The 20,241-nt window shown below is 50.3% G+C and overlaps 8 protein-coding genes across 9 annotated transcripts; 5 read left to right on the top strand and 3 right to left on the bottom strand.

Annotated features, from left to right (window-relative positions):
- Positions 1-195: 195 nt before the first annotated feature.
- On the top strand, positions 196-4,190 carry FOXG_15633 (multidrug resistance protein; the record flags this gene model as incomplete). The annotated part of the gene is made up of 9 exons (XM_018395738.1): positions 196-396; positions 450-1,048; positions 1,100-1,526; positions 1,583-1,738; positions 1,788-2,355; positions 2,406-2,572; positions 2,626-2,924; positions 2,996-3,154; positions 3,206-4,190. The coding sequence occupies 9 exons, from the start codon at positions 196-198 to the stop codon at positions 4,188-4,190; spliced, it is 3,561 nt and encodes a 1,186-aa protein (XP_018255988.1).
- Positions 4,191-4,582: 392 nt separating this feature from the next.
- On the bottom strand, positions 4,583-6,176 carry FOXG_15632 (DnaJ like subfamily C member 2). The gene is made up of 2 exons (XM_018395737.1): positions 5,821-6,176; positions 4,583-5,766 (listed from the first exon to the last, which is right to left on the bottom strand). The coding sequence occupies exons 1-2, from the start codon at positions 6,112-6,114 to the stop codon at positions 4,726-4,728; spliced, it is 1,335 nt and encodes a 444-aa protein (XP_018255987.1). The 5' UTR covers positions 6,115-6,176; the 3' UTR covers positions 4,583-4,725.
- Positions 6,177-6,391: 215 nt separating this feature from the next.
- On the top strand, positions 6,392-7,199 carry FOXG_15631 (uncharacterized protein). 2 transcript variants are annotated; one of them, XM_018395735.1, is made up of 3 exons: positions 6,392-6,637; positions 6,732-6,908; positions 6,963-7,199. In XM_018395735.1, exons 1-3 carry the CDS (start codon positions 6,565-6,567, stop codon positions 7,064-7,066), a joined length of 354 nt encoding a protein of 117 aa, XP_018255985.1. In that variant the 5' UTR covers positions 6,392-6,564; the 3' UTR covers positions 7,067-7,199. The 2 variants fall into 2 exon arrangements, with proteins under 2 accessions (XP_018255985.1, XP_018255986.1); XM_018395736.1 differs by having other exon boundaries at positions 6,446-6,908.
- On the bottom strand, positions 7,008-8,752 carry FOXG_15630 (uncharacterized protein). The gene is made up of 2 exons (XM_018395734.1): positions 8,374-8,752; positions 7,008-8,306 (listed from the first exon to the last, which is right to left on the bottom strand). The coding sequence occupies exons 1-2, from the start codon at positions 8,599-8,601 to the stop codon at positions 7,338-7,340; spliced, it is 1,197 nt and encodes a 398-aa protein (XP_018255984.1). The 5' UTR covers positions 8,602-8,752; the 3' UTR covers positions 7,008-7,337.
- Positions 8,753-9,452: 700 nt separating this feature from the next.
- FOXG_15629 (sterol 24-C-methyltransferase) lies at positions 9,453-11,513 on the top strand. Its single transcript, XM_018395733.1, has 4 exons — positions 9,453-10,100; positions 10,160-10,194; positions 10,292-10,613; positions 10,668-11,513. Exons 1-4 carry the CDS (start codon positions 9,885-9,887, stop codon positions 11,241-11,243), a joined length of 1,149 nt encoding a protein of 382 aa, XP_018255983.1. The 5' UTR covers positions 9,453-9,884; the 3' UTR covers positions 11,244-11,513.
- Positions 11,514-11,669: 156 nt separating this feature from the next.
- FOXG_15628 (pyruvate dehydrogenase E1 component subunit beta) lies at positions 11,670-13,692 on the top strand. The gene is made up of 2 exons (XM_018395732.1): positions 11,670-12,578; positions 12,644-13,692. Exons 1-2 carry the CDS (start codon positions 12,174-12,176, stop codon positions 13,400-13,402), a joined length of 1,164 nt encoding a protein of 387 aa, XP_018255982.1. The 5' UTR covers positions 11,670-12,173; the 3' UTR covers positions 13,403-13,692.
- A 211-nt stretch (positions 13,693-13,903) lies between these two features.
- FOXG_15627 (uncharacterized protein) lies at positions 13,904-18,128 on the top strand. The gene is made up of 2 exons (XM_018395731.1): positions 13,904-17,138; positions 17,191-18,128. Exons 1-2 carry the CDS (start codon positions 13,992-13,994, stop codon positions 17,869-17,871), a joined length of 3,828 nt encoding a protein of 1,275 aa, XP_018255981.1. The 5' UTR covers positions 13,904-13,991; the 3' UTR covers positions 17,872-18,128.
- FOXG_15626 (uncharacterized protein) lies at positions 17,188-19,064 on the bottom strand. Its single transcript, XM_018395730.1, has 2 exons — positions 18,516-19,064; positions 17,188-18,464 (listed from the first exon to the last, which is right to left on the bottom strand). The coding sequence occupies exons 1-2, from the start codon at positions 18,858-18,860 to the stop codon at positions 18,189-18,191; spliced, it is 621 nt and encodes a 206-aa protein (XP_018255980.1). The 5' UTR covers positions 18,861-19,064; the 3' UTR covers positions 17,188-18,188.
- Between the last annotated feature and the right edge of the window lie 1,177 nt (positions 19,065-20,241).

Raw genomic sequence — 20,241 nt, 5'->3', positions numbered from 1 at the left:
CGAAAAGGGTGACAAAAAGAAGAAAAGAAGGATTCGAGCTTCAAGTACTACTTGGTATGTATCGCTCTCGCGACAGCTGTGAGGGTGTACTAACAGTATTCGCAGCGCGTCTTTACCTACAACGATCGCTTAGGATGGATCCTCAACAGCATCGCATTCGTGGCTATGATCGCCGCTGGAACGATATTACCCCTGATGGATCTCGTTTTTGGAAAGTTCATCAACGTTTTCACTGATTTTGCAACTGGAGTGTTATCGCCCGCTGGATATCGAAGCGAAGTCAGCAAGTACAGGTATTGTTTGCTAGCCGTTGTTTGCATTCGCAAGTTGACCATTGATAGCTTGTACTTTATTTATCTCTTTATCGCAAAGTTTGCTTTGACATATCTTTGGACGGTAAGTCACTTATACACAAGAAGCTTATACAGAGATGATGCTAAAGGGGGTAGATTCTTGTCTCTATTGCTGCTATCAACACCACAAAAGCACTGCGCGTCGACTTTGTACGAAGCACCCTTCGCCAGGAAGTTGCCTTCTTCGACTCTCCGTCCTCATCAATTCCTGGGCAAATCACAACAAATGGAAATCTCATTAACCAAGGAATCTCGGAAAAGTTCGGCATCACCATCGCGGCTCTATCAACCTTTGTCTCAGCCTTTGTCGTCGCTTTCGCCGTGCAATGGAAATTGACACTCATTGTCCTTGCCATCATCCCCGTCAACCTCGTTGTAACGATTATCTGCGTCGCTATCGATACTGGCTATGAATATGCCATGTTTGACGTCTACTCGCGATCGAGTTCTTTGGCCGAGGAGGCTTTCTCGACTATTCGAACTGCACATGCTTTCTGGGCGTTTCCCAAGTTGTCTAAGAGATTTACGAATACGCTTGAGGAGGCGAGGAGAATTGGTCATAAGAAGTCCTGGGTTTACATGATTCTGTTCCCAACGGAGTTCTTTTGTATCTTTGCGGGTTATGGATTGGCCTTTTGGCAGGGTATGAGGATGTACTCTGAGGGTGAGATCACCCAGCCCGGTACAGTTGTTACGTGAGTTTCTTTTCTCTTCAGAGCTGGATGTTTTGCTAACATGGTTCATAGTGTCATCTTTGCAGTTCTTGTTGCTGCTACGGCTCTCACCCAAATCGCGCCCCAGACAATCGCCATCTCAAAGGCTACTGCAGCTGCGCAAGAGATGTTCGAGATGATCGATCGCAAGTCTGAAATCGACGCTTTATCACAGGAAGGAGACAAAATACCGGACTTCAAGGGCGATATACAGTTCCGTGGCGTTCGCTTTGCTTACCCATCACGAGCTAATGTCGAAATTCTTCACTCACTCAACCTCGATATTCCTGCAGATCAAACAACTGCTTTGGTTGGAGCCAGCGGATCAGGAAAGAGTACTATCTTTGGTCTTTTGGAGCGATGGTATATGCCGAGCGCTGGTTCTATCACGCTGGATGGACGTCCTGTTGAGAGCTTGAACTTGCAATGGCTGCGAACAAATATTAGAATGGTTCAGCAGGTATGTACAGGGATCGATACACATTGTAGGCCAAACTGGTGCTGACTCCTTACCAGGAACCGACTCTATTCAGCGGCACTATCTATCAAAACGTTGTCGACGGCCTCACCGGCACCCCCATGGTGGACCTTTCAGAAGAAGAAAAGAAACGCATGGTTGTCGATGCCTGTAAATCGGCTTATGCCCATGACTTCATCGAAACATTGCCAAACGTAAGTCTCTCCTTATCTCATAGGTTTCTTTGACTAAACCCTTTTTCAGGGATACGATACTTGGATCGGCGAACGAGGCGCCTCTTTATCCGGTGGACAGAAGCAGCGAGTGGTCATTGCTCGCAGCATCATCTCCAACCCCAAAGTCCTCATGCTCGACGAAGCTACCAGCGCCCTCGACCCCAACGCCGAAAAGATCGTGCAGCAAGCTCTCAACAACGTTGCCAAGGGTCGAACCATGATCGTCATCGCTCACAGACTCTCTACGATTCGAGATGCCGATAACATCATTGTCATGGCCAAGGGTGAAACTATCGAACAAGGTTCTCACGATTCATTGATTGAGAGAGGTGGTACATACTCGCGTCTTGTTCGCTTGCAGGATCTTGGAAAGGGAAGTGCTTCATCAGACGATGAGGATAGTGAGACGGATATGGAGGAGCCAGTTGCTGGTCTCGATCCCGTTCTATCTCGTGCTTCTCAGCATGCTACAGCCGATATCTCGCAGGACGATGGAATCAACTATGGGCTTCTGAAGGGCCTTTGGCTTGTTATCAAGGAGCAACGGTCGCTATGGTTCTCTGGGTTCATTCTGGTCATCATCTCATTATTGGGAGGTAAGTGCTATCATAAGCTACTAGGAAAGGCAGACACTGACAAAGTTTAGGTGGCACATACCCAGCACTCGCCATCCTCTTCTCCAAAACAATGAAGGCTTTCGAGACCATCGATGTCAGTGAAGCAAACTTCTTCTCCCTGATGTTCTTCGTTGTTGCCCTTGCCAACTTTGTCATCTATGCCGTTGCTGGCTGGGTTTGCAACGAGATCGGCCAGGTAAGTGTCTCTTTTATCCATGCCATGAGATGATCAAGACTAACACTTTTCAGCATGTTATGACTGTTTATCGTGGCGAACTGTTCGACAACACCCTTCGACAAGACATGGTCTTCTTCGACGATCCCAACCGTGGAACTGGTGCTCTTGTTTCACGACTGGCTGCCGAGCCTACGAGTCTTCAGGAACTTCTATCTATGAACCTGTCCCTCATCATGATCAACATCGTCACTGTTCTATCGAGTTCCGTCCTCGCCATCGCTTACGGTTGGAAACTGGGTCTTGTTCTGACGCTTTGTGCTCTACCGGTCCTTGTTGGCTCAGGATATGTCCGAATTCGTCTTGAGTATAAGTTTGACGATGATACTGCTGGCGGTTCGCGAAGAGCAGCAGCTTGGCCTCTGAAGCTGTGTTGGGTATCAGAACTGTGTCTTCACGGGCTCTGGAACGTGCTGTCATCGAGAGATACAGCAGTGCCCTTGAAGGACTTGTTAAGGAGCCAAGTGCTGGTCTAGGTTGGAAGATGCTGTTCTACTCTTTCAGTCAGTCGGCGTCTTTCCTCGCCATGGCCCTGGGTTTCTGGTAAGTTCAGTCTCGTTCATGCAGCATAAAGACGACACTAACAAGTAACAGGTACGGTGGTCGTCTTGTTTCTTTCGGCGAGTATACCACAGATCAGTTCTACGTCATCTTCATCGCCGTCGTCTTCTCGGGAGAAACATCAGCCATGCTCTTCCAGTACACCACGAGCATCACCAAAGCACGAACCGCCATCAACTACATCTTCCAGCAGCGTCGTCAAAAGGCCCTACACGATAATGCAGACAATGGACCGGGGGCTTCAGGAAGTGAGAAGTTGTCTGAGAAGGGTATTGATGTGTCTTGTGAAGGGATCACCTTCGCGTACCCCCGTCGACCCAAGTTGCAGGTTCTCAAAGGGGTCGACATCAGCATTGAGTCAGGAAAGATGGTCGCGCTGGTTGGTGCATCAGGTTGCGGTAAATCAACTATGATAGCGCTTCTCGAGCGTTTCTATGACCCAACTTCGGGAATGTTACTTGCGGATGGGGAGGATATCAAGATGAAGGACAGACGACTACACAGAAGGGACATTGCCCTCGTTCAGCAAGAGCCAGTCTTGTATCAGGGCTCTATCAGGGACAATATCTCTCTTGGCATCGAAGAAGGCGTTCCCTCTGACGACGAGATCATCGAAGCCTGCAAACAAGCCAACGTTTATGAATTCGTCTCTTCCCTCCCTGAGGGTCTTACTACGCCCTGCGGCAACCAAGGTCTCTCACTATCAGGAGGCCAACGTCAACGCATTGCCATCGCTCGAGCTCTTATCCGCAAGCCACGCCTTCTTCTCCTCGACGAGGCCACCAGTGCCCTCGACACAGAGAGCGAGAAGGTCGTCAAGGAAGCCTTAGATCGAGCAGCTGAGGGAAGGACAACAGTTGCTGTAGCTCATCGACTGAGCACGATTCGAGACGCTGATGTTATCTGTGTCTTTGCTGGCGGAAAGATTGTTGAGAGGGGACGACATGAGGAGCTTGTTGCGAAGAGGGGACTTTACTATGAGATGGTGTTGGGACAGTCTCTGGATAGGGAGGCGTAAGCATTAGATGGGAACCGGCGTTCAAGGGAGTTGCCCTTAGGATATCAGGGCCAAACGGGACTTGGATCTTGTCATGTTTCTGGGTTTGGGGTTCTCTACTCATCTACATATGTTTGAGTCCAGAATCAGGACGACCAATCTTTCTACTCTTTGTACACATTTATCATCACTACTTTTTGTAATATAGAGGGGGCACAAGAGCCGTACGCAAATAGACTTCCCCTTTTCGCACCTCGGCAGTTGGAGTTGGCATATGAACCCGGTTTTCTCAATGACTCTTCTCTCTCACTTTGCAACTTCGATGATTGGAACAACTTCCAGGTCAGACAAATATATTATCATTACAACAACCATGTCACTTGTCCATGTCGCATTTACAAATTCAAGAGAAGGTAATGGGATCAAAACGTAGCCTGAACAAAGTCTAGAGCTCGTTCTATTCTGATCTAGAAAACATATCGTCGTATCTACTTTTATCTAGAACCCATCATAATAACTCAACAATCATTTTTCCTAACCACGTAACACGCATCGCTTAAGCCAAGACCTTAACATCACCCTCCTTGAGCTTACCAGCCTCGACGAGTCTCTTGGTCTCGCCGGCCCAGACAGCCTTGATCTCATCAGCAACCTTGAGACCGTTGAGCTTACCAGCAAGAGCAGCAATCTCATCAGGATCAATCTTGCCCTGGATGGTCTCAACATCGCCGAGGACGGAGTCGATGTCAGCGGGTGTGGGCTCGCCGGCAGCGAAGTAGTTGGCGTCCTTGACGGAACCCTTGAGGACACGCTTGTTCTTCTTGACAGCGTTCTTGGCAGCCTCCTTTGCCTTCTTGGAGGACTCACGGTCAGCCTTGGCAGCAGCCTCAGCCTCCTGGCGAGCCTTCTCCTCGGCGAGCTTAGCGGCCTCAGCATCCTCCTTGGCCTTCTTCTCAGCAGCCTCGCGCTCGAAACGCTTCTTGTTCTTGGCGGCGTTGGCCTCCTGTCGGAATCGCTTGATACGCTCATCACCGGCGGAAGCGTCGTCTAGCAGCTTGCGGAGACGCGCGTTGTCGTCAGCCTTCTTCTTCTTGCGAGCGTTGGTGTTCTTGCGCTCCTGGTGTCGCTTCTGGTCACGGTTCTCGTTGTCATCGGGGACATCCTCGTCGAGGTACTCGAAAGTTCTCCAGCTGTCGAAGTTGTACCAGAAGTTGTAGAATTCCTCGACCTGCTCCTTGGTGGCGTCGGCACTGCCGAATGAGGGGACAGGGTGAGTCTTGGAGAAGCGAGCCTCAGACTTGAAGACCTTGCTCCATGCCTTATAGTAGTCGGTCTTCTGGAGTTGCTTCTTGGTGGGGGGCTCGACATCGGCCTCCTCATCGACGGAGTCGAACTGGCGACGCTTGATGGGGTCAAGGAGGACGTCGGTGGCCTTCTGGATACACTTGAAGAACTGATCGTCCTCGGTACGGCCCTGAGCGGCCTTCTTATCGGGGTGGTGCTTGAGGACCTTCTTGCGGTGAGCCTTCTTGATCTGGTCCTCAGTGGCCTTCCATCGGTACTTGGAGAGGCCGAGAATCTTGTAGTGGTCCTGGGTCTAGATTACGCTTGTTAGTATGAAATATTGACTCGAATCATTGTAGATATATACCTTCCAGTCCTTGGCCTCGCGCTGGAGCATCATAGGGTCCTCAGGCTCGCTCTCATCGCTGACGTCGCCATCCTCGACGTTCTTGGTGCTCTCCTGAGCCTGGATACGGTCATCCTCAGAGAAAGTGCGCTTGTGGCGGGCACGGCGGGCGTGGGCGAGGAAGTGAGGTCCAACAGGCTCGATGGTTCGCTGAGTAGCCTCAGTGAGCTTGCCGATGGCCTTGAAGTCCTTGTCGGCAGCCCAGCCGCTGGGAAGGGCGGGAAGGGGGAGGGTCACAGTAGCCACGGAAGCCATTATGTGATGTGTGGATTTGGTGGTGATGGAGAGGGAGAAAAATCCCGACGTTTTTTTTTTTTGGCTGTACTAATTTTTTTCAATGGCGCACTTAATCGAGTTCCCCCACCATGGATGGACTTAACTCATTGGCGGGGTAAAAGTTCCAGTGGACGATCGGACAGTTACAGTGGGAGGGTGCTCTAGAATGCTCTACCATAGCGTTTTCATGTGTCCGGGTCCGCCTGAATATTCCCGGCTCAGTGATCGGGCCTCCCGGTAATCCGCTGAGCCGCCCGGCCATTGAAACCATCCAATCCAGTTGAACTCGAACTGGACATTTTTTACGTTCGATTTCAAAGCCGCTTCAACTCGACCTCAACAACCCCAGCACGATACCCACGACCTGTTGCGCCAGTCTTTCCTTTCAGTTCGAAGACATTCCATTCGCTAGAATTGTCAGATTTCAAAATGGCCACCGCTCCCGCTCCCGCTCTCAATGCTTACCGACACCTAATGCGCGCGGCGCGAATCGCCTTCCAAGGTACGAATCCATTCCGGGGACGGACTTCGAATGCAACCGAGTTCATGTTCAAGACTGACCCAATGGGCTATGCTGACTACCTGGTGCACTGCAGGCGACGCCCCTATCCTATCTGCAGCTCAGCTTCAGATCCGCAACGAGTTCCGCCAAAAAGCCTCGATCGATGCTGCCGATGCTTCTGCAGCCATTAAGCATGCCGAAGAGGTAGCAAAGGTCCTTCGTCAGAACGTTGTTCAGGGTCAAAGAACAGAGGAGGGCAAGGACACCTTCAGTGAGTTCAGATTGGGTGGTAGAGGGCGAAAACGGAAACTAATAGCATTTATAGAGCTGAGAATACATGAAGACATTGAGCGAGGCGATAACGAGTCTATCAAGACAGCTGGCAAAGGCACAGTCGGAGGTGGCTGCTGCGGTGGTGGTAAAAAATGAGAGGAGACTATTAGTCCCATTGTACAATTTGTAACATTATCTGACTGTCATGATACCCTCCAGGAATGAAATGCACCAAAATGATCATCACTCTAGAATACCTCTTTGCTTCTCATCTATTCCTGTTTCTCACGTAATCTGCAACCTCCATGATCAATTGTCCTTTTCGCTAATAAAGACCACCCTATCCATGATGTCCTTTTTCCGACGCCAAACTCCAAAAGGCATGGTTTTCTACCTTATATGAACATAAAACAAGTCGTTACTTCATTCAGTCTCCAGTAAGAGCGGCGTAAGCAGGTGTGTCGGAAGCTCCTGGAGGTGCTGCCACAGGAGCTGGCAGAGCCTGATGGTTGGCAGAACCACTGCCACCCTCGATCGATCGCTGGCCTTGGGATCCTCCCTGGCGCTGTCTAGCATCTCGCAGCATCTGCGTCCTCTCGTCCTTGTCCATAGTACCAATAGCCTTTGGTTGTCCCCATCGAACCCTTAGGGGGCATCCTGCAATAACGGCGCGACCCTGGCATGCTTCAGCAGCCTTCTCAGCCGCCTCTCTAGTTTCGTAGTTGACAAATGCGCAGTGCGACATGTGTGAGCAGACCAAGCTCTTGATCTTGCCGTGAACCTTGAAGAAGTCGCGAAGCTTGTACTCGGGGAGATCGTCCTCGATGCCGGTCACGAAAAGTGACATGATGTTCTTGTCGGCGGGAGGAGCCCAGTCGCGTGGGCTAGGAGGGAGTTGGGCAGCACTGGGGAAGACCTGACGACCCTTACCACCAGTCCTAGCTCCCGCAGCAGCGGCTGCCTTTGAGTCTCGGGTTCGAATTGGGCCAGGTCCTCCAAGACCCGCGCCTACAGCTGCGTTTCCACCCTTGGAGCTCTCTCCCTCCTCGATAGTCTTGCCCTTGCGAAAGTAAGGCTTGCTGTTGGCGAGTCTTCGTAGCAGTTCGCGCGCCTTCTCGTCCGTCTTTTCGTATTCCTCCTGTCCAACCTTTCCCTCCTCGATGAGCTGCTCATTGTTTTGCGCAAAGTATTCTCGGTTGATATCGGACTGCGGGCCGGGTGCGACCATCTTGAGCGCAGCATCGCGTACGACGATAGGAAGACCGAAGGAAAGATCGAGCATGCAACATTGACAGCAGTTCTTGAGTCGCGCGCAGGTCAAGCAAATATTTGTTCGCTTCTTACGACCGTTGGCGCGAGTACCACTCCAGGCAAATACGGTGAAAGGTCTGGTACACTATTCAGATACATGTTAGCATTGTCTCTATGCGAAAACGCGGAGGAAAACGACGCGAAAGACTTACCAATTTGCATTCGGCACCATAATCTTCTTTAAGCATCTTGACATAAGGATTATCAGGTAGACACGTCTCGCAGACGGAGGGAAAATCGGTGGTCTCCCATCCTGATCGGTTGAGATCCTGCTTGATCTGAGGCGGCATTGTGAATAGATAGAGTAATGATTTTGCGCAGAGAAAAGCTTCTAGTTGCCTGTGATGACTTTTGGAGTTGAGGCGCGGAAATTCGGTCATCCGCCACCTTATGTAATACAAAATATGGCCTCAGACTCCAAACCTAAAACCGGAGTTGGCCGTCATTGGGCAGAGGGGCTATAGTCTTATCGATAAGCCTCGGTAATAACATCTCCTGGCCCCAGGGAGCAAGAAAACTTCTGACGTTAACTTATGGTGCCAAAATAAACTGGTCTAAAGGCTTGCTAAGATAGACTAAGCTTACCTAAGTCTTTTTATCACTTAGAAAAGAGGTCCTAAGTTTTCTTGCCTCCCCTTGCCTGGTCAACTCGGACAGATGTAAGTGCTCAATTGTGACTGGATCATTCATTTTGGAGGATTTGCACGAGACAGATCGATAATCTGATAGCTTCGTCATAAGATCTATTTTCCGTCATTCTCCTACTTTAAAATTCTGGAGAAGTCATCTGCTGTTAGTAGATCTGGGGGCTTCTCATGATATGAGGTGGACATGAATGGTTCGATACGAAAACGAAAATAATTTGTATGGCAATCCGAAACTTGGAGAAGTTCGAAATATGATGAAGCATTGCATGTAATATGATAGACCTATCATCATCATCATCATCATCATCATGACGGAACCTGTCCGGCTACAACTAATTGTTTAGTTGGTTGTCATGACTTGCAGTGTTATTTTGTTGTAAGAGACAATGTTCTCGTAGACGCTTTCGTATTCGTATCATTTCTCGCAAATTGAGCCTCCGGATACCTCTTCCTAGCATCCAGCAATTAGCTGCTGCGCTCTCACCGCCATACAATTCCGAATTGTGGCGAAAGGAGATATAATTACAAGGATAATTTGGCCAATTAATGCAATAGCAAATCAAAGATTTTCCAAAGAAATCAACAACTCGTTCAAGTCCTTGTCTTTCACATGAAGGCCAAAGTCATGGAGAATTAACTTAGCATCCGTAAATTACTTCGGGTCGTAAACTATCGGGTCGCCTAGACCAAGAACCCGGCCCCCCTTAGACCCCCAAGCGATAGACAGGGGAACTAATACAGTTCAAGTTTAGCGTACTGTTACTTCTCAATTCGCAATTGAGATTGGATGCCCATAGACGGGATGGCTTGTGCAATTCAGGGGAGGGCCCTGAAATTTGTTTGTTGCGACAGGCCGTCCCTCTGCGTAACCTTCAGCCATTAAAACCAACCCACTCCCTTTAGATTTCTACTTTTCAATCGATCTTTAATTCGCCTGCTGTCCTTCTCTTCTTTGCATTGACTTCGATTCTCTTCAACCTTAACCTTCACCTTCAACACTTTACACCATATTCAACATGGTTGCCTCTTCTACCGCCTCCAACCTCGAGCGCGAGGATCACCAGCGCGATGCCGACTTCAACAAGGCCATGCACGGCACCTCTGCCCAGGCCCGAGGAGGTGTTGCTGCCATGTTCCGAAAGGGCGGTTCTGCTAAGCAGGCTGCTGTCGACGAGTACTTCAAGCACTGGGATAACAAGCGCGCTGAGGACGAGACTCCTGAGGAGCGAGCTGTATGATCCCTTGACATGCCCCGCCATGAACAAATAGGAGGAACTAACATAGCGGTCAGGCCCGTACTGCTGAATACGCCACTTTGACTCGACAGTAAGTGATCTGATTCCTGTCTCTGTTTCTCCGTGGCCTTTTGGTCCATGTCTTGGAATGTCTCTTTTTGGACTGCCGACTGACTTTGGGTTCACAGCTACTACAACCTTGCTACCGATCTCTACGAGTATGGCTGGGGCCAGTCTTTCCACTTCTGCCGATTCTCCCAGGGCGAGCCCTTTTACCAGGCCATTGCCCGCCATGAGCACTACCTTGCTCACCAGATTGGCATCAAGGAGGGCATGAAGGTTCTCGATGTCGGTTGCGGTGTTGGTGGTCCCGCTCGCGAGATCGCCAAGTTCACTGGCGCCCACATCACTGGTCTTAACAACAACGACTACCAGATTGAGCGTGCTACCCACTACGCTTTCAAGGAGGGTCTGTCAGACCAGCTCAAGTTTGTCAAGGGTGACTTTATGGTTCGTACAGTCCAGCATCCTCGGGTCCCGACCTCCAGCTAATACCCCTTTCAGCAAATGTCCTTCCCTGACAACAGCTTCGATGCCGTCTATGCTATTGAGGCTACTTGCCACGCCCCTACTCTTAAGGGTATCTACAGCGAGATCTTCCGAGTTCTCAAGCCCGGTGGTGTCTTCGGTGTGTACGAGTGGCTCATGACCGACGAGTACGACAACGATAACCTCCGCCACCGTGAGATTCGATTGGGTATCGAGCAGGGTGATGGTATCTCCAACATGTGCAAGGTCTCTGAGGGACTTGACGCCATCAAGGAATCTGGTTTCGAGATGCTCCACCACGAGGATCTTGCCATGCGCCCTGATGCTCTTCCCTGGTACTGGCCCCTGGCTGGTGAGCTCCGCTACATCCAGTCCGTCGGTGACATCTTCACCATTGTGCGCATGACCACCTGGGGACGAACCATTGCCCACGGTCTGGCTGGCCTTCTTGAGACATTCAAGCTTGCTCCTGCTGGAACCAAGAAGACTGCTGACAGCCTGGCTCTCGCTGCCGACTGCTTGGTCGCTGGTGGTCGGGATCACCTCTTCACCCCCATGTACCTCATGGTGGCTCGCAAGCCTTCTGCGTAAAGCAACAGGCTTATGACAACAAAATTCCAAAACAAAAACATCTTATGAAGATAAAAGGGCATTTAAATCATGCTGGCTGATGATGCATACATATATGAAGTGGCCGGCCTCAAGATATAGAGGATCCAGAAGGCAGAGGAGTTTGGGGACAATACTGGCTTATAATTGTAATATACATACCATACAATTTCAAATTTCTTGTCATTGATAGCCTGCTTGGCCATGATAACAACATTAATTGAATCATATCAACATTCGATACTGAGGTGATCTCTTATTAGCGGTTTCTTGTTTCTCCGGTACCGTCATCTGACTGTGTTTAAGCAGATAAAGCACTCAGTTTTCAAGTTTTTGGTGGAGATAAATGGTCCCCCAATGCGCCCCTGGATCCCCCAACAGACTTTCGAAATGGGTCGGAGGGTTCTGTTCTGAGCTGTGATAGGTGCTTCAGCGCTAGTAGGCTACCCTTCGAAAACAGTGCTGCAGCGAGTGGCATGGGTCGCATCAAAGTCGCTGTAGGCGGGGAGCAAGAGAGGGATAAAGCTGCCCCGAGCTAACGGAGGCTCACTCGGGGGTTTTGGTGAGCGGGTACCCCATTAGTCACCCGAAATTGGTGAGGGCTTAGGTACCTCGCAGTTCCGGCACGATACGTACCGACTGGCCCCAAAAAAAAACTGATAGCTGGCCAGCGAAAGCGTTGTTCGGTGAAATTCCCTCTCTCAACCCGACCTGTTCCATCTCTCAACACCAACTTCAGTTCATCACCATTTTCAATTCCCACGTCAAAGTCGACAACCAGGGAATTAAGAGAAGGCTGTCCACTGCAGCTTCTTGTCTTTCAAGTTCTGTTCTCTCTTTCCCGTCGACCGTCCGACCTCCTCCTCTCCGACTCCACGGTCAATTGACTTGTTCAACAAACCGCCGCACATCATGTCTCGCATTCTCCGACCCGCAGCTCGCCTAGCTGCTTCGACCCGGGCTCTTCGCGCTCCCGCTGCCCCTTCGTTCGCCCAGTCTGCCATCGCTCGCGCTGCTCTTGCTCGACCTGTTGTCTTCGGTTCCGCCCAGACCCGATCCTACGCCGACGGCCAGAGCTCTGGTGTCAAGGAGGTCACTGTCCGAGATGCGCTCAACGAGGCTCTCGCTGAGGAGCTTGAGCAGAACGAGAAGGTCTTCATTCTCGGTGAGGAGGTTGCTCAGTACAACGGTGCCTACAAGGTGACCAAGGGTCTTCTCGACCGCTTCGGTGAGAAGCGTGTCATTGACACTCCCATTACTGAGTCTGGTTTCTGTGGTCTCGCTGTTGGTGCTGCCCTCAGTGGTCTTCACCCTGTCGTAAGTATCTCAGCTTCCGCATTGTGATTGCTCGAGACTCTAACCGTTGTGCTTCACCAATCTAGTGTGAGTTCATGACCTTCAACTTCGCCATGCAGGCCATCGATCAGATCATCAACTCTGCTGCCAAGACCCTCTACATGTCTGGTGGTATCCAGCCTTGCAACATCACCTTCCGTGGCCCCAACGGCTTCGCTGCTGGTGTCGGCGCTCAGCACTCCCAGGACTACTCCGCCTGGTACGGCAGCATCCCCGGTCTCAAGGTCGTCTCTCCCTGGAACTCCGAGGATGCCAAGGGTCTCCTGAAGGCCGCCATCCGCGACCCCAACCCCGTCGTTGTTCTCGAGAACGAGTTGATGTACGGACAGAGCTTCCCCATGTCCGAGGCTGCCCAGAAGGACGACTTCGTCATTTCCTTCGGTAAGGCCAAGATTGAGCGATCCGGCAAGGACCTGACCATTGTCACCCTCGGCCGCACCGTTGGCCAGTCTCTCGTTGCCGCCGAGAACCTCAAGAAGAAGTACGGTGTCGAGGTTGAGGTTATCAACCTGCGATCCATCAAGCCTCTCGATGTTGAGACCATCATCCAGTCCGTCAAGAAGACCGGTCGTCTCCTGTCCGTCGAGTCTGGCTACCCTGCCTTCGGTGTCGGATCTGAGATCCTCGCCTTGACAATGGAGTACGGCTTCGACTACCTCGATGCCCCTGCTGCCCGTGTCACCGGTGCTGAGGTCCCTACCCCTTACGCCCAGAAGCTCGAGGAGATGTCATTCCCCACTGAGCAGCTGATTGAGGACTACGCCGCCAAGGTCCTCCGTCTGTAAAAAAGAGAAATGAGGGTTGAGAGAGAATATAGCTTACCTGCTTGAGCACGTCAGGTCGACGCCCATGCCTACGTATTGTGTATGACAGGGCTTGCTTCATGCTACCCATCGTGGCATATGAATTGCGATGCGGATGAAAATCTGATCCAATTGGCGTATTTGATGGACACTTTTTTGATAGACGTGCGGAAGGGAAGGGAAATGTAATTTTACCGCGTGTTGCCGTGTATAGTCAGGGCATAGCAGCCGTCTTATTAATGATCTACCAATTCACTTTTGTGCATCCATGACTGTGACCTGTGTTTGAAGTTTACCGTGTCTTTGCAACTAAGGCCTGTTTAATGTCACCGTCTTCTACAGTTTTAGAGACTTAGTCCTGTCAAACATCTGGATCGAAAATGTGTTTGAAAGGTATAGGGTAGTCAAAGTGGAGCTGTAAGCTCTCAAGTGTCCCGCCATGAATGTCAGAATCACCAACGTCAATGGTGGGGCAGTTTTAACTTGGAGCTTTCATCACTTCAATATTCATTTTACCATAACGAATTCAACCTCACAGTTTTGCCTATAAACTGATTCAAGATTAATAGGCATGGCTGGTATCGACGCTCTCCTTGAAAGAGGGTCTGAAGAGACCGGTCAACGCCAACCTGCAACTCAAGATCCAGAGGCGCTCAAGCGACACCTAGAAGAGCTCCTCCTCTCACCCTCGCCTGAGTTCTCACCAGAGTGGCTCAACCGACTTCAGCAGCGATGGGATTATGAGGCCGATTACACTTCGCTTTACAAAGTTGCACCGCCGCATACTCGAACTCTCACCAGATTCCAGCGTCATGGACTTGAAGGTCGTGTTACAGGCTACAAGAACGTCACTGTCCCCGCAAACAGTGCCACGGCCAAGAACTCGACAAGTCTGTCCCGAAAGCCTGCCAACCGGGCTGACTTCGTGAGAGGCGCCGCGGGCTTCTTTCCCTTCGCTCCTGGTGGTCTTGAGGGTATCGAAGCAACGGCGGCATTTGAGGATCAAGTTCACACAGGTATTACAGGAGGGGCTACAGAGACTAGCTCTACAGGAAACAAGCTTGAACGAGTGATCCAGCTTGGTGCCGAGGGTGGACTACTAGAGAAGGCTCCTGGAATGAGCAGAGGAATTGACTTCACTAAGAAAAAGACAAGTATCAGCCAAGAAGATGCGAACGCTGTTAAGAAGGTACTCGAAGAAGACCCAGAAGACGCCAAGGTCGAAGAAGGTGGTAATGAAGCTTCAACAGACGTTACTACTCCGGATGCAACTCCCGACGAAAATGGTGAGGATGGCGATGATATCGACGACATTCTGCCTGTTGAGTTCCCCGCCCTGGAACCTCATGGAGTTCTTGCAGCCTCGAGTGCTCGCAAGGCCGGTCGCGAGTGGGCGCATATGGTCGACATTAACCATGATATGTCCAACTTCAGAGAGCTCGTACCTGACATGGCTAGAGAGTGGCCTTTCGAACTCGACACTTTCCAGAAGGAAGCAGTGTACCACCTGGAGAACGGCGATTCAGTATTCGTTGCAGCGCATACTTCAGCTGGCAAGACTGTTGTAGCAGAGTACGCAATCGCACTGGCTGCTAAACACATGACGAAGGCCATTTACACTTCGCCAATCAAGGCACTGAGTAACCAGAAGTTCCGCGACTTTCGACAGACCTTTGACGAGGTGGGTATTCTCACTGGTGATGTTCAGATCAATCCTGAGGCTAGTTGCCTCATCATGACAACGGAAATTCTTCGAAGTATGCTCTACCGAGGAGCTGATCTGATCCGAGACGTCGAGTTTGTTATCTTCGACGAAGTCCACTATGTCAACGATTTTGAGCGAGGTGTTGTCTGGGAAGAGGTCATTATCATGCTGCCCGAACATGTGTCTCTCATTCTACTGTCCGCCACAGTTCCAAACACTAAGGAGTTTGCTTCGTGGGTCGGACGAACGAAGCAGAAAGACATCTACGTTATTTCTACACCGAAGCGACCCGTTCCCCTGGAGCATTATCTCTGGGCAGGAAAAAACATCCACAAGATCGTTGACTCAGAGAAGAAGTTCATCGAAAAGGGCTGGAAGGACGCACACTTTGCTATTCAAGGAAAGGACAAGCCGAAGCCTGCAGAGACTACTGTCGCCACTCGTGGAGGCAATCCTCGTGGCAATCAACGTGGTGGTACTCAACGAGGCGGTCCCCAGCGTGGTGGACGTGGAGGAGGTCAACAGCAGAGAGGAGGTAATCAGCAACGTGGTCGGGGCGGACCACCACGAGCAAGCCATGCTCCAGGTCACATGGGTCGTGGGGGTCGTGCTGGAGGTTTCACATCTGTTGCGCAAGACAAGAACCTTTGGGTTCATCTTGTCCAGTATCTCAAGAAGTCAACTCTCCTGCCAGCTTGTATCTTCGTCTTCTCGAAAAAGCGATGTGAGGAGAACGCAGATGCCCTCAGCAACCAAGACTTCTGCACTGCTGCTGAGAAGAGCCATATTCACATGATCATCGAAAAATCAGTTGCGCGGTTAAAGCCTGACGACCGACAGCTTCCACAGATCATCAGGTTGAGGGAACTTCTAAGCCGAGGCATTGCTGTTCATCATGGTGGACTGTTGCCCATTGTCAAGGAGCTGGTTGAGATCTTGTTCGCCCAGACATTGGTCAAGGTACTGTTCGCTACAGAAACATTTGCTATGGGTCTTAACCTTCCTACACGAACAGTAGTATTCTCTGGATACCGTAAGCATGACGGACACTCGTTCCGAAATCTATTACCAGGAGAGTACACTCAGATGGCCGGTCGTGCTGGTCGTCGTGGTCTGGATACTGTTGGTTCAGTCATCATTGTGCCACCAGGAGGCTTGGACGATGCCCCTCCTGTTGCAGATCTCCGAAACATGATTCTGGGAGAGCCGTCTAAGTTGCGGTCACAGTTCCGACTGACATACAACATGATTCTAAATCTCCTCCGAGTGGAGGCGTTGAAGATCGAAGAGATGATCAAGCGCAGTTTCTCTGAACACGCCACTCAACAGTTGCTCCCCGAACACGAGAAGGACGTGAAGCTAGCGCAAGCAGATTTGGCCAAGGTCAAGAGAGATTCTTGCAAGATCTGCGACGTCTCGATGGATGAATGCCATCAAGCTTCCCAAGACTTCAAAAGACTCACATTTGAGCTGTACAAGGGTCTGCTATCTATCCCCATTGGACGTAGAATGTTCTCTCAGCACCGCCTTGTCGTCTTCAACTGGGACGGCATTCGCTCTATCGGCATCCTCCTCGCAGACGGAGTTAGTAATAAAGGAACGACGGAGGATCCAACACTACACGTATGCGCCATCAAGTCACTTCGAGATCGACGAGATGCTACCGATCAGCTTCCTTTCATCCCTGCATTCCGCAAGTACCTCCACGAACTTCCCAAGAGTAAGAAGCGAGTGCAGACCAAGACTCTTCACGTTCCTCTAAGTGACGTGGAGTGTCTCACAAGATGGGTGACCAAGGGTATTGTTCCTGAGATCTTCCAGGGCGGAGATGGCTATCAGAAAGCGAAGGACAAACTGCAAGAGCTTTGTGGTTCGTGGGACGATCGATGGGAGGAACTCGATCTCTCTCGAATCAAGCAATTGCAACTACAGGAGATTGTGGAGAAGAGAGTTGAGTTGGTCAAGACGATATCGAATTCACCGGCTGAGAAGTGTCCAGACTTCTTGAAGCACGTAAGTTTACCTCAACCTCCTTGAAAGACCTCAGTCCTAACGATATGGACAGTTCGCTATGTGTCACGATGAGTGGCTCATCAAGGATCATATCTCTCAGCTGAAGCAGTCATTGTCTGATCAGAACCTTCAACTTCTACCCGATTACGAACAGCGAGTTCAAGTGCTTAAGGAACTTGGCTTCATCGATGATGCCACTCGGATCCAGCTCAAGGGCAAGGTCGCCTGCGAGATTCATTCTGGTGATGAACTGGTCCTGACTGAGCTCATTCTTGACAACGTCCTCGCCGACTACGAACCCGCCGAAATTGCCGCTCTCCTTTCGGCGTTTGTATTCCAAGAGAAGACCGACATAGAACCATCCCTGACTGGCAACCTCGAGCGAGGAAAGGAGAAGATTGTTGCCATCTCCGAGAAGGTGAACGATGTGCAGACCCGACTGCAAGTCATTCAGTCTGCTGATGACTCAAATGACTTTGTTTCTCGACCACGGTTCGGAATCATGGAAGTGGTCTACGAGTGGGCTCGAGGTATGAGCTTCAAGAACATCACCGGCTTGACCGACGTCCTTGAAGGCACGATTGTACGAACGATTACACGACTGGATGAGACATGTCGCGAGGTGAAGAACGCGGCGAGAATTGTGGGTGATCCCGAACTATATCAGAAGATGCAACAGGCACAGGAAATGATCAAGAGGGATATCACAGCAGTGGCAAGTCTCTACATGTAAGCCCAGCATGGTTTGGAGTATCTGGCATTTGTACGGAGCGTGCAATGTACGTCACGAGCATGTAGGAGAAAAGGGAGTGCGAGTGTCATGTCTAATGTATGATATTGATAAACAATAAAGAAAAATTGCCTTCATTCTCGAAGTTGGAGATGAAGATGAATTTATGTCGCCACCAGAAACCCCAACGCCAAACCTTGACCAAGAAAACGTACCTCTCCAAAAGTTGATCATGATGAATTTGTCATGCCACCCTATCGCATAAAATAATTGGAGTTAAAAAGTGCCAAACGAGGCAAGTCCTGTGACGAGCAGCAAGACTATGCACGCAGGGCTCGCAGCCTCTGCTGGAGCTTATCCTCCTCCTCAGCAGTAGGCTCGTTGGTCTGCTGGGGTTCGGCGTTCGAAGGTGTCGCTTGGTTGAGTTCCTTGCTGAGCTCAAGGCCAGCGTCGTCGGCAAGCTTGCCGAGAAGTTCGTGGACAGCATCCTCGCCGACTTGGGTGGAGGTAGACTGGGTGATGGCGTCTTGGTAGATGCCGTTGGACATGGCGTATTCTTCGTTTTGCTGCTTGAACTGCTCGAGAGTAACGAGGGTCTAGGCTACTGTTAGTGTCGGTCGATATTGTATGGATAACAATGTGCTCACCTTTTCGGGGTTGGTGTTCTTCTGGGCCACATTCATAGTTCGTGATGACTGGGCCATCATCTGTGTCATGCGGTTCATCGAGTTGTTGGCCTGAATCTGCGCAGCAGACAACTCGGCCATATCAGCCATCTGATCCATCTGCTGAGCAAGCGCCTGCTTCGACAGCAGCATCTTGGCCTTCTGATAAGCCTTCTGCGTCTCGCCCTTCTTGAGAAGGTCCTGGATCTGCTTCTTCAGGATGGGGTCCTGCTTGGCTGCCTTTTGAGCCTCGCGGCGAGCCTGCTTGGCTTGGAAGCGAGCCTGGAACTCGACTTGCATGTCGCGGGCCATCTGACGGTTCGCCATTGTAGGTGGTTGGTTGATGGTAGAAGTCGTAGAGGAAGAGGTTGTTTTTTTTTTTTTTTTTTACGGTTGAGGAGTAAAGTTGGAAGAGGTTGTAAATGTCATGTGAGTGTAAACTTTAGGTAGGCATGGAAGCGCCGAAGGCCTAGAATCGGAACTTGACTTGGCTTGCGATGGGATGGTTGAATGCGGGACGAAAGACAGGCTGGAGAAGTGGGCGAATGACGCAACGAACGGCGACGGATAATTTTGGCGGAACTGATAAGACTCTGATTGTGGCTTTGCACAGCCACTGGAAGAAGGCTTGTTACATTGATCTAGGGTAGTTTTGACCGAAGTTAATCAGCGAATTCATCAACAACGAACATTGACGGGTAATAATGGTTTAACAGTAGTGTTTTTCTGACGATCATGGAGATGCTCAATTGACTGTCTCTGGTGCTAATAGTGACCTAGCCATGACATCATACGGCCTTATGAGGATACTGGACAATATGCAGCAAAATTGCCAGTCAAAGACTGAATGGCCTTGACATATGTTCGAGTGTATGTTAACCAATGATGCCACATGCACTGCCGTCTTATACAACTTAAGAGATACTTATTAGCACCATAAGGTATGAATACCGAAAGAATTGGCTGTCCCTTGTATAATATTCCACCCAACGAGCTACTATGGCTTAAGCAGTGAACGAGCAACTCGAGCTTCTGGAACGACGCACACAAAAACTTACACGAAGGGAGGACCTAACAGTAGATTCACATTTAGCAAGAACGAACGACTTTCGGCTTAACGATTCAAGATGCGATGATTATTGAAACGACGCTGAAACATCGCCTCAGGTTCGGTGACTTATACGCTTCGTTGGGCTACAATTGTTTCAAGATATAAAGTTGCTACAACATGAGATCATTCTAAAAATACTGGATATGAAACATGGACTTCAACGGCCATTAACGAGTCAATGGCAGGATTCAGCTACCAAGAAACAACAAACGACAAACGTCAGTGACCTCAAGGGAACGGGCATAAACTCTACGAGAAGCCGTAGGACTGAGGATCCCGTTCAAGAGCAGCGGCCGTTGTGACATCCCCAGGGCGGCCGCAAATTACTGGGTCCTCGGTATGTGGAAGTTCTGTTGCAAGAATCGAGGCATGGTAGCGAGGGTCGTTATAAGACCGGCCCAGAGATATCTTGACAATCGGCAGTTCGGGTTGGGTGATAAGCATTAATATCCCACATGCCGATTTGCGCGTCGCCGCGTACTATACATTTCGTTGCGCAACAAACGAGCAATTATCCTGAGGAGTCCAAGCTTGGACTTGCTGCGATCCGAGTCTGTTTCTCACTCAATGTCTGGTCCTAGTAACGCTTGGTTAAGG

Source organism: Fusarium oxysporum, chromosome 8, assembly GCF_000149955.1.
Source record: "Fusarium oxysporum f. sp. lycopersici 4287 chromosome 8, whole genome shotgun sequence".
Lineage (NCBI taxonomy): Eukaryota > Fungi > Ascomycota > Sordariomycetes > Hypocreales > Nectriaceae > Fusarium > Fusarium oxysporum.
This window is presented reverse-complemented; position numbering and strand designations above follow the sequence as displayed.

Coding starts and splice junctions, on each gene's coding strand:
- FOXG_15626 (XM_018395730.1), bottom strand. CDS start 18,860: ATGGCGAACCGTCAGATGGCCCGCGACATGCAAGTCGAGTTCCAGGCT. Junction 18,465..18,515: donor AGAACACCAACCCCGAAAAG/GTGAGCACATTG, acceptor ACAGTAGCCTAG/ACCCTCGTTACTCTCGAGCA.
- FOXG_15627 (XM_018395731.1), top strand. CDS start 13,992: ATGGCTGGTATCGACGCTCTCCTTGAAAGAGGGTCTGAAGAGACCGGT. Junction 17,139..17,190: donor GTCCAGACTTCTTGAAGCAC/GTAAGTTTACCT, acceptor CGATATGGACAG/TTCGCTATGTGTCACGATGA.
- FOXG_15629 (XM_018395733.1), top strand. CDS start 9,885: ATGGTTGCCTCTTCTACCGCCTCCAACCTCGAGCGCGAGGATCACCAG. Junction 10,101..10,159: donor AGACTCCTGAGGAGCGAGCT/GTATGATCCCTT, acceptor CATAGCGGTCAG/GCCCGTACTGCTGAATACGC. Junction 10,195..10,291: donor TACGCCACTTTGACTCGACA/GTAAGTGATCTG, acceptor TTGGGTTCACAG/CTACTACAACCTTGCTACCG.
- FOXG_15630 (XM_018395734.1), bottom strand. CDS start 8,601: ATGACCGAATTTCCGCGCCTCAACTCCAAAAGTCATCACAGGCAACTA. Junction 8,307..8,373: donor ATGGTGCCGAATGCAAATTG/GTAAGTCTTTCG, acceptor GTATCTGAATAG/TGTACCAGACCTTTCACCGT.
- FOXG_15632 (XM_018395737.1), bottom strand. CDS start 6,114: ATGGCTTCCGTGGCTACTGTGACCCTCCCCCTTCCCGCCCTTCCCAGC. Junction 5,767..5,820: donor GCGAGGCCAAGGACTGGAAG/GTATATATCTAC, acceptor AGCGTAATCTAG/ACCCAGGACCACTACAAGAT.
- FOXG_15631 (XM_018395735.1), top strand. CDS start 6,565: ATGGCCACCGCTCCCGCTCCCGCTCTCAATGCTTACCGACACCTAATG. Junction 6,638..6,731: donor GGCGCGAATCGCCTTCCAAG/GTACGAATCCAT, acceptor GGTGCACTGCAG/GCGACGCCCCTATCCTATCT. Junction 6,909..6,962: donor GGAGGGCAAGGACACCTTCA/GTGAGTTCAGAT, acceptor TAGCATTTATAG/AGCTGAGAATACATGAAGAC.
- FOXG_15628 (XM_018395732.1), top strand. CDS start 12,174: ATGTCTCGCATTCTCCGACCCGCAGCTCGCCTAGCTGCTTCGACCCGG. Junction 12,579..12,643: donor TCAGTGGTCTTCACCCTGTC/GTAAGTATCTCA, acceptor TCACCAATCTAG/TGTGAGTTCATGACCTTCAA.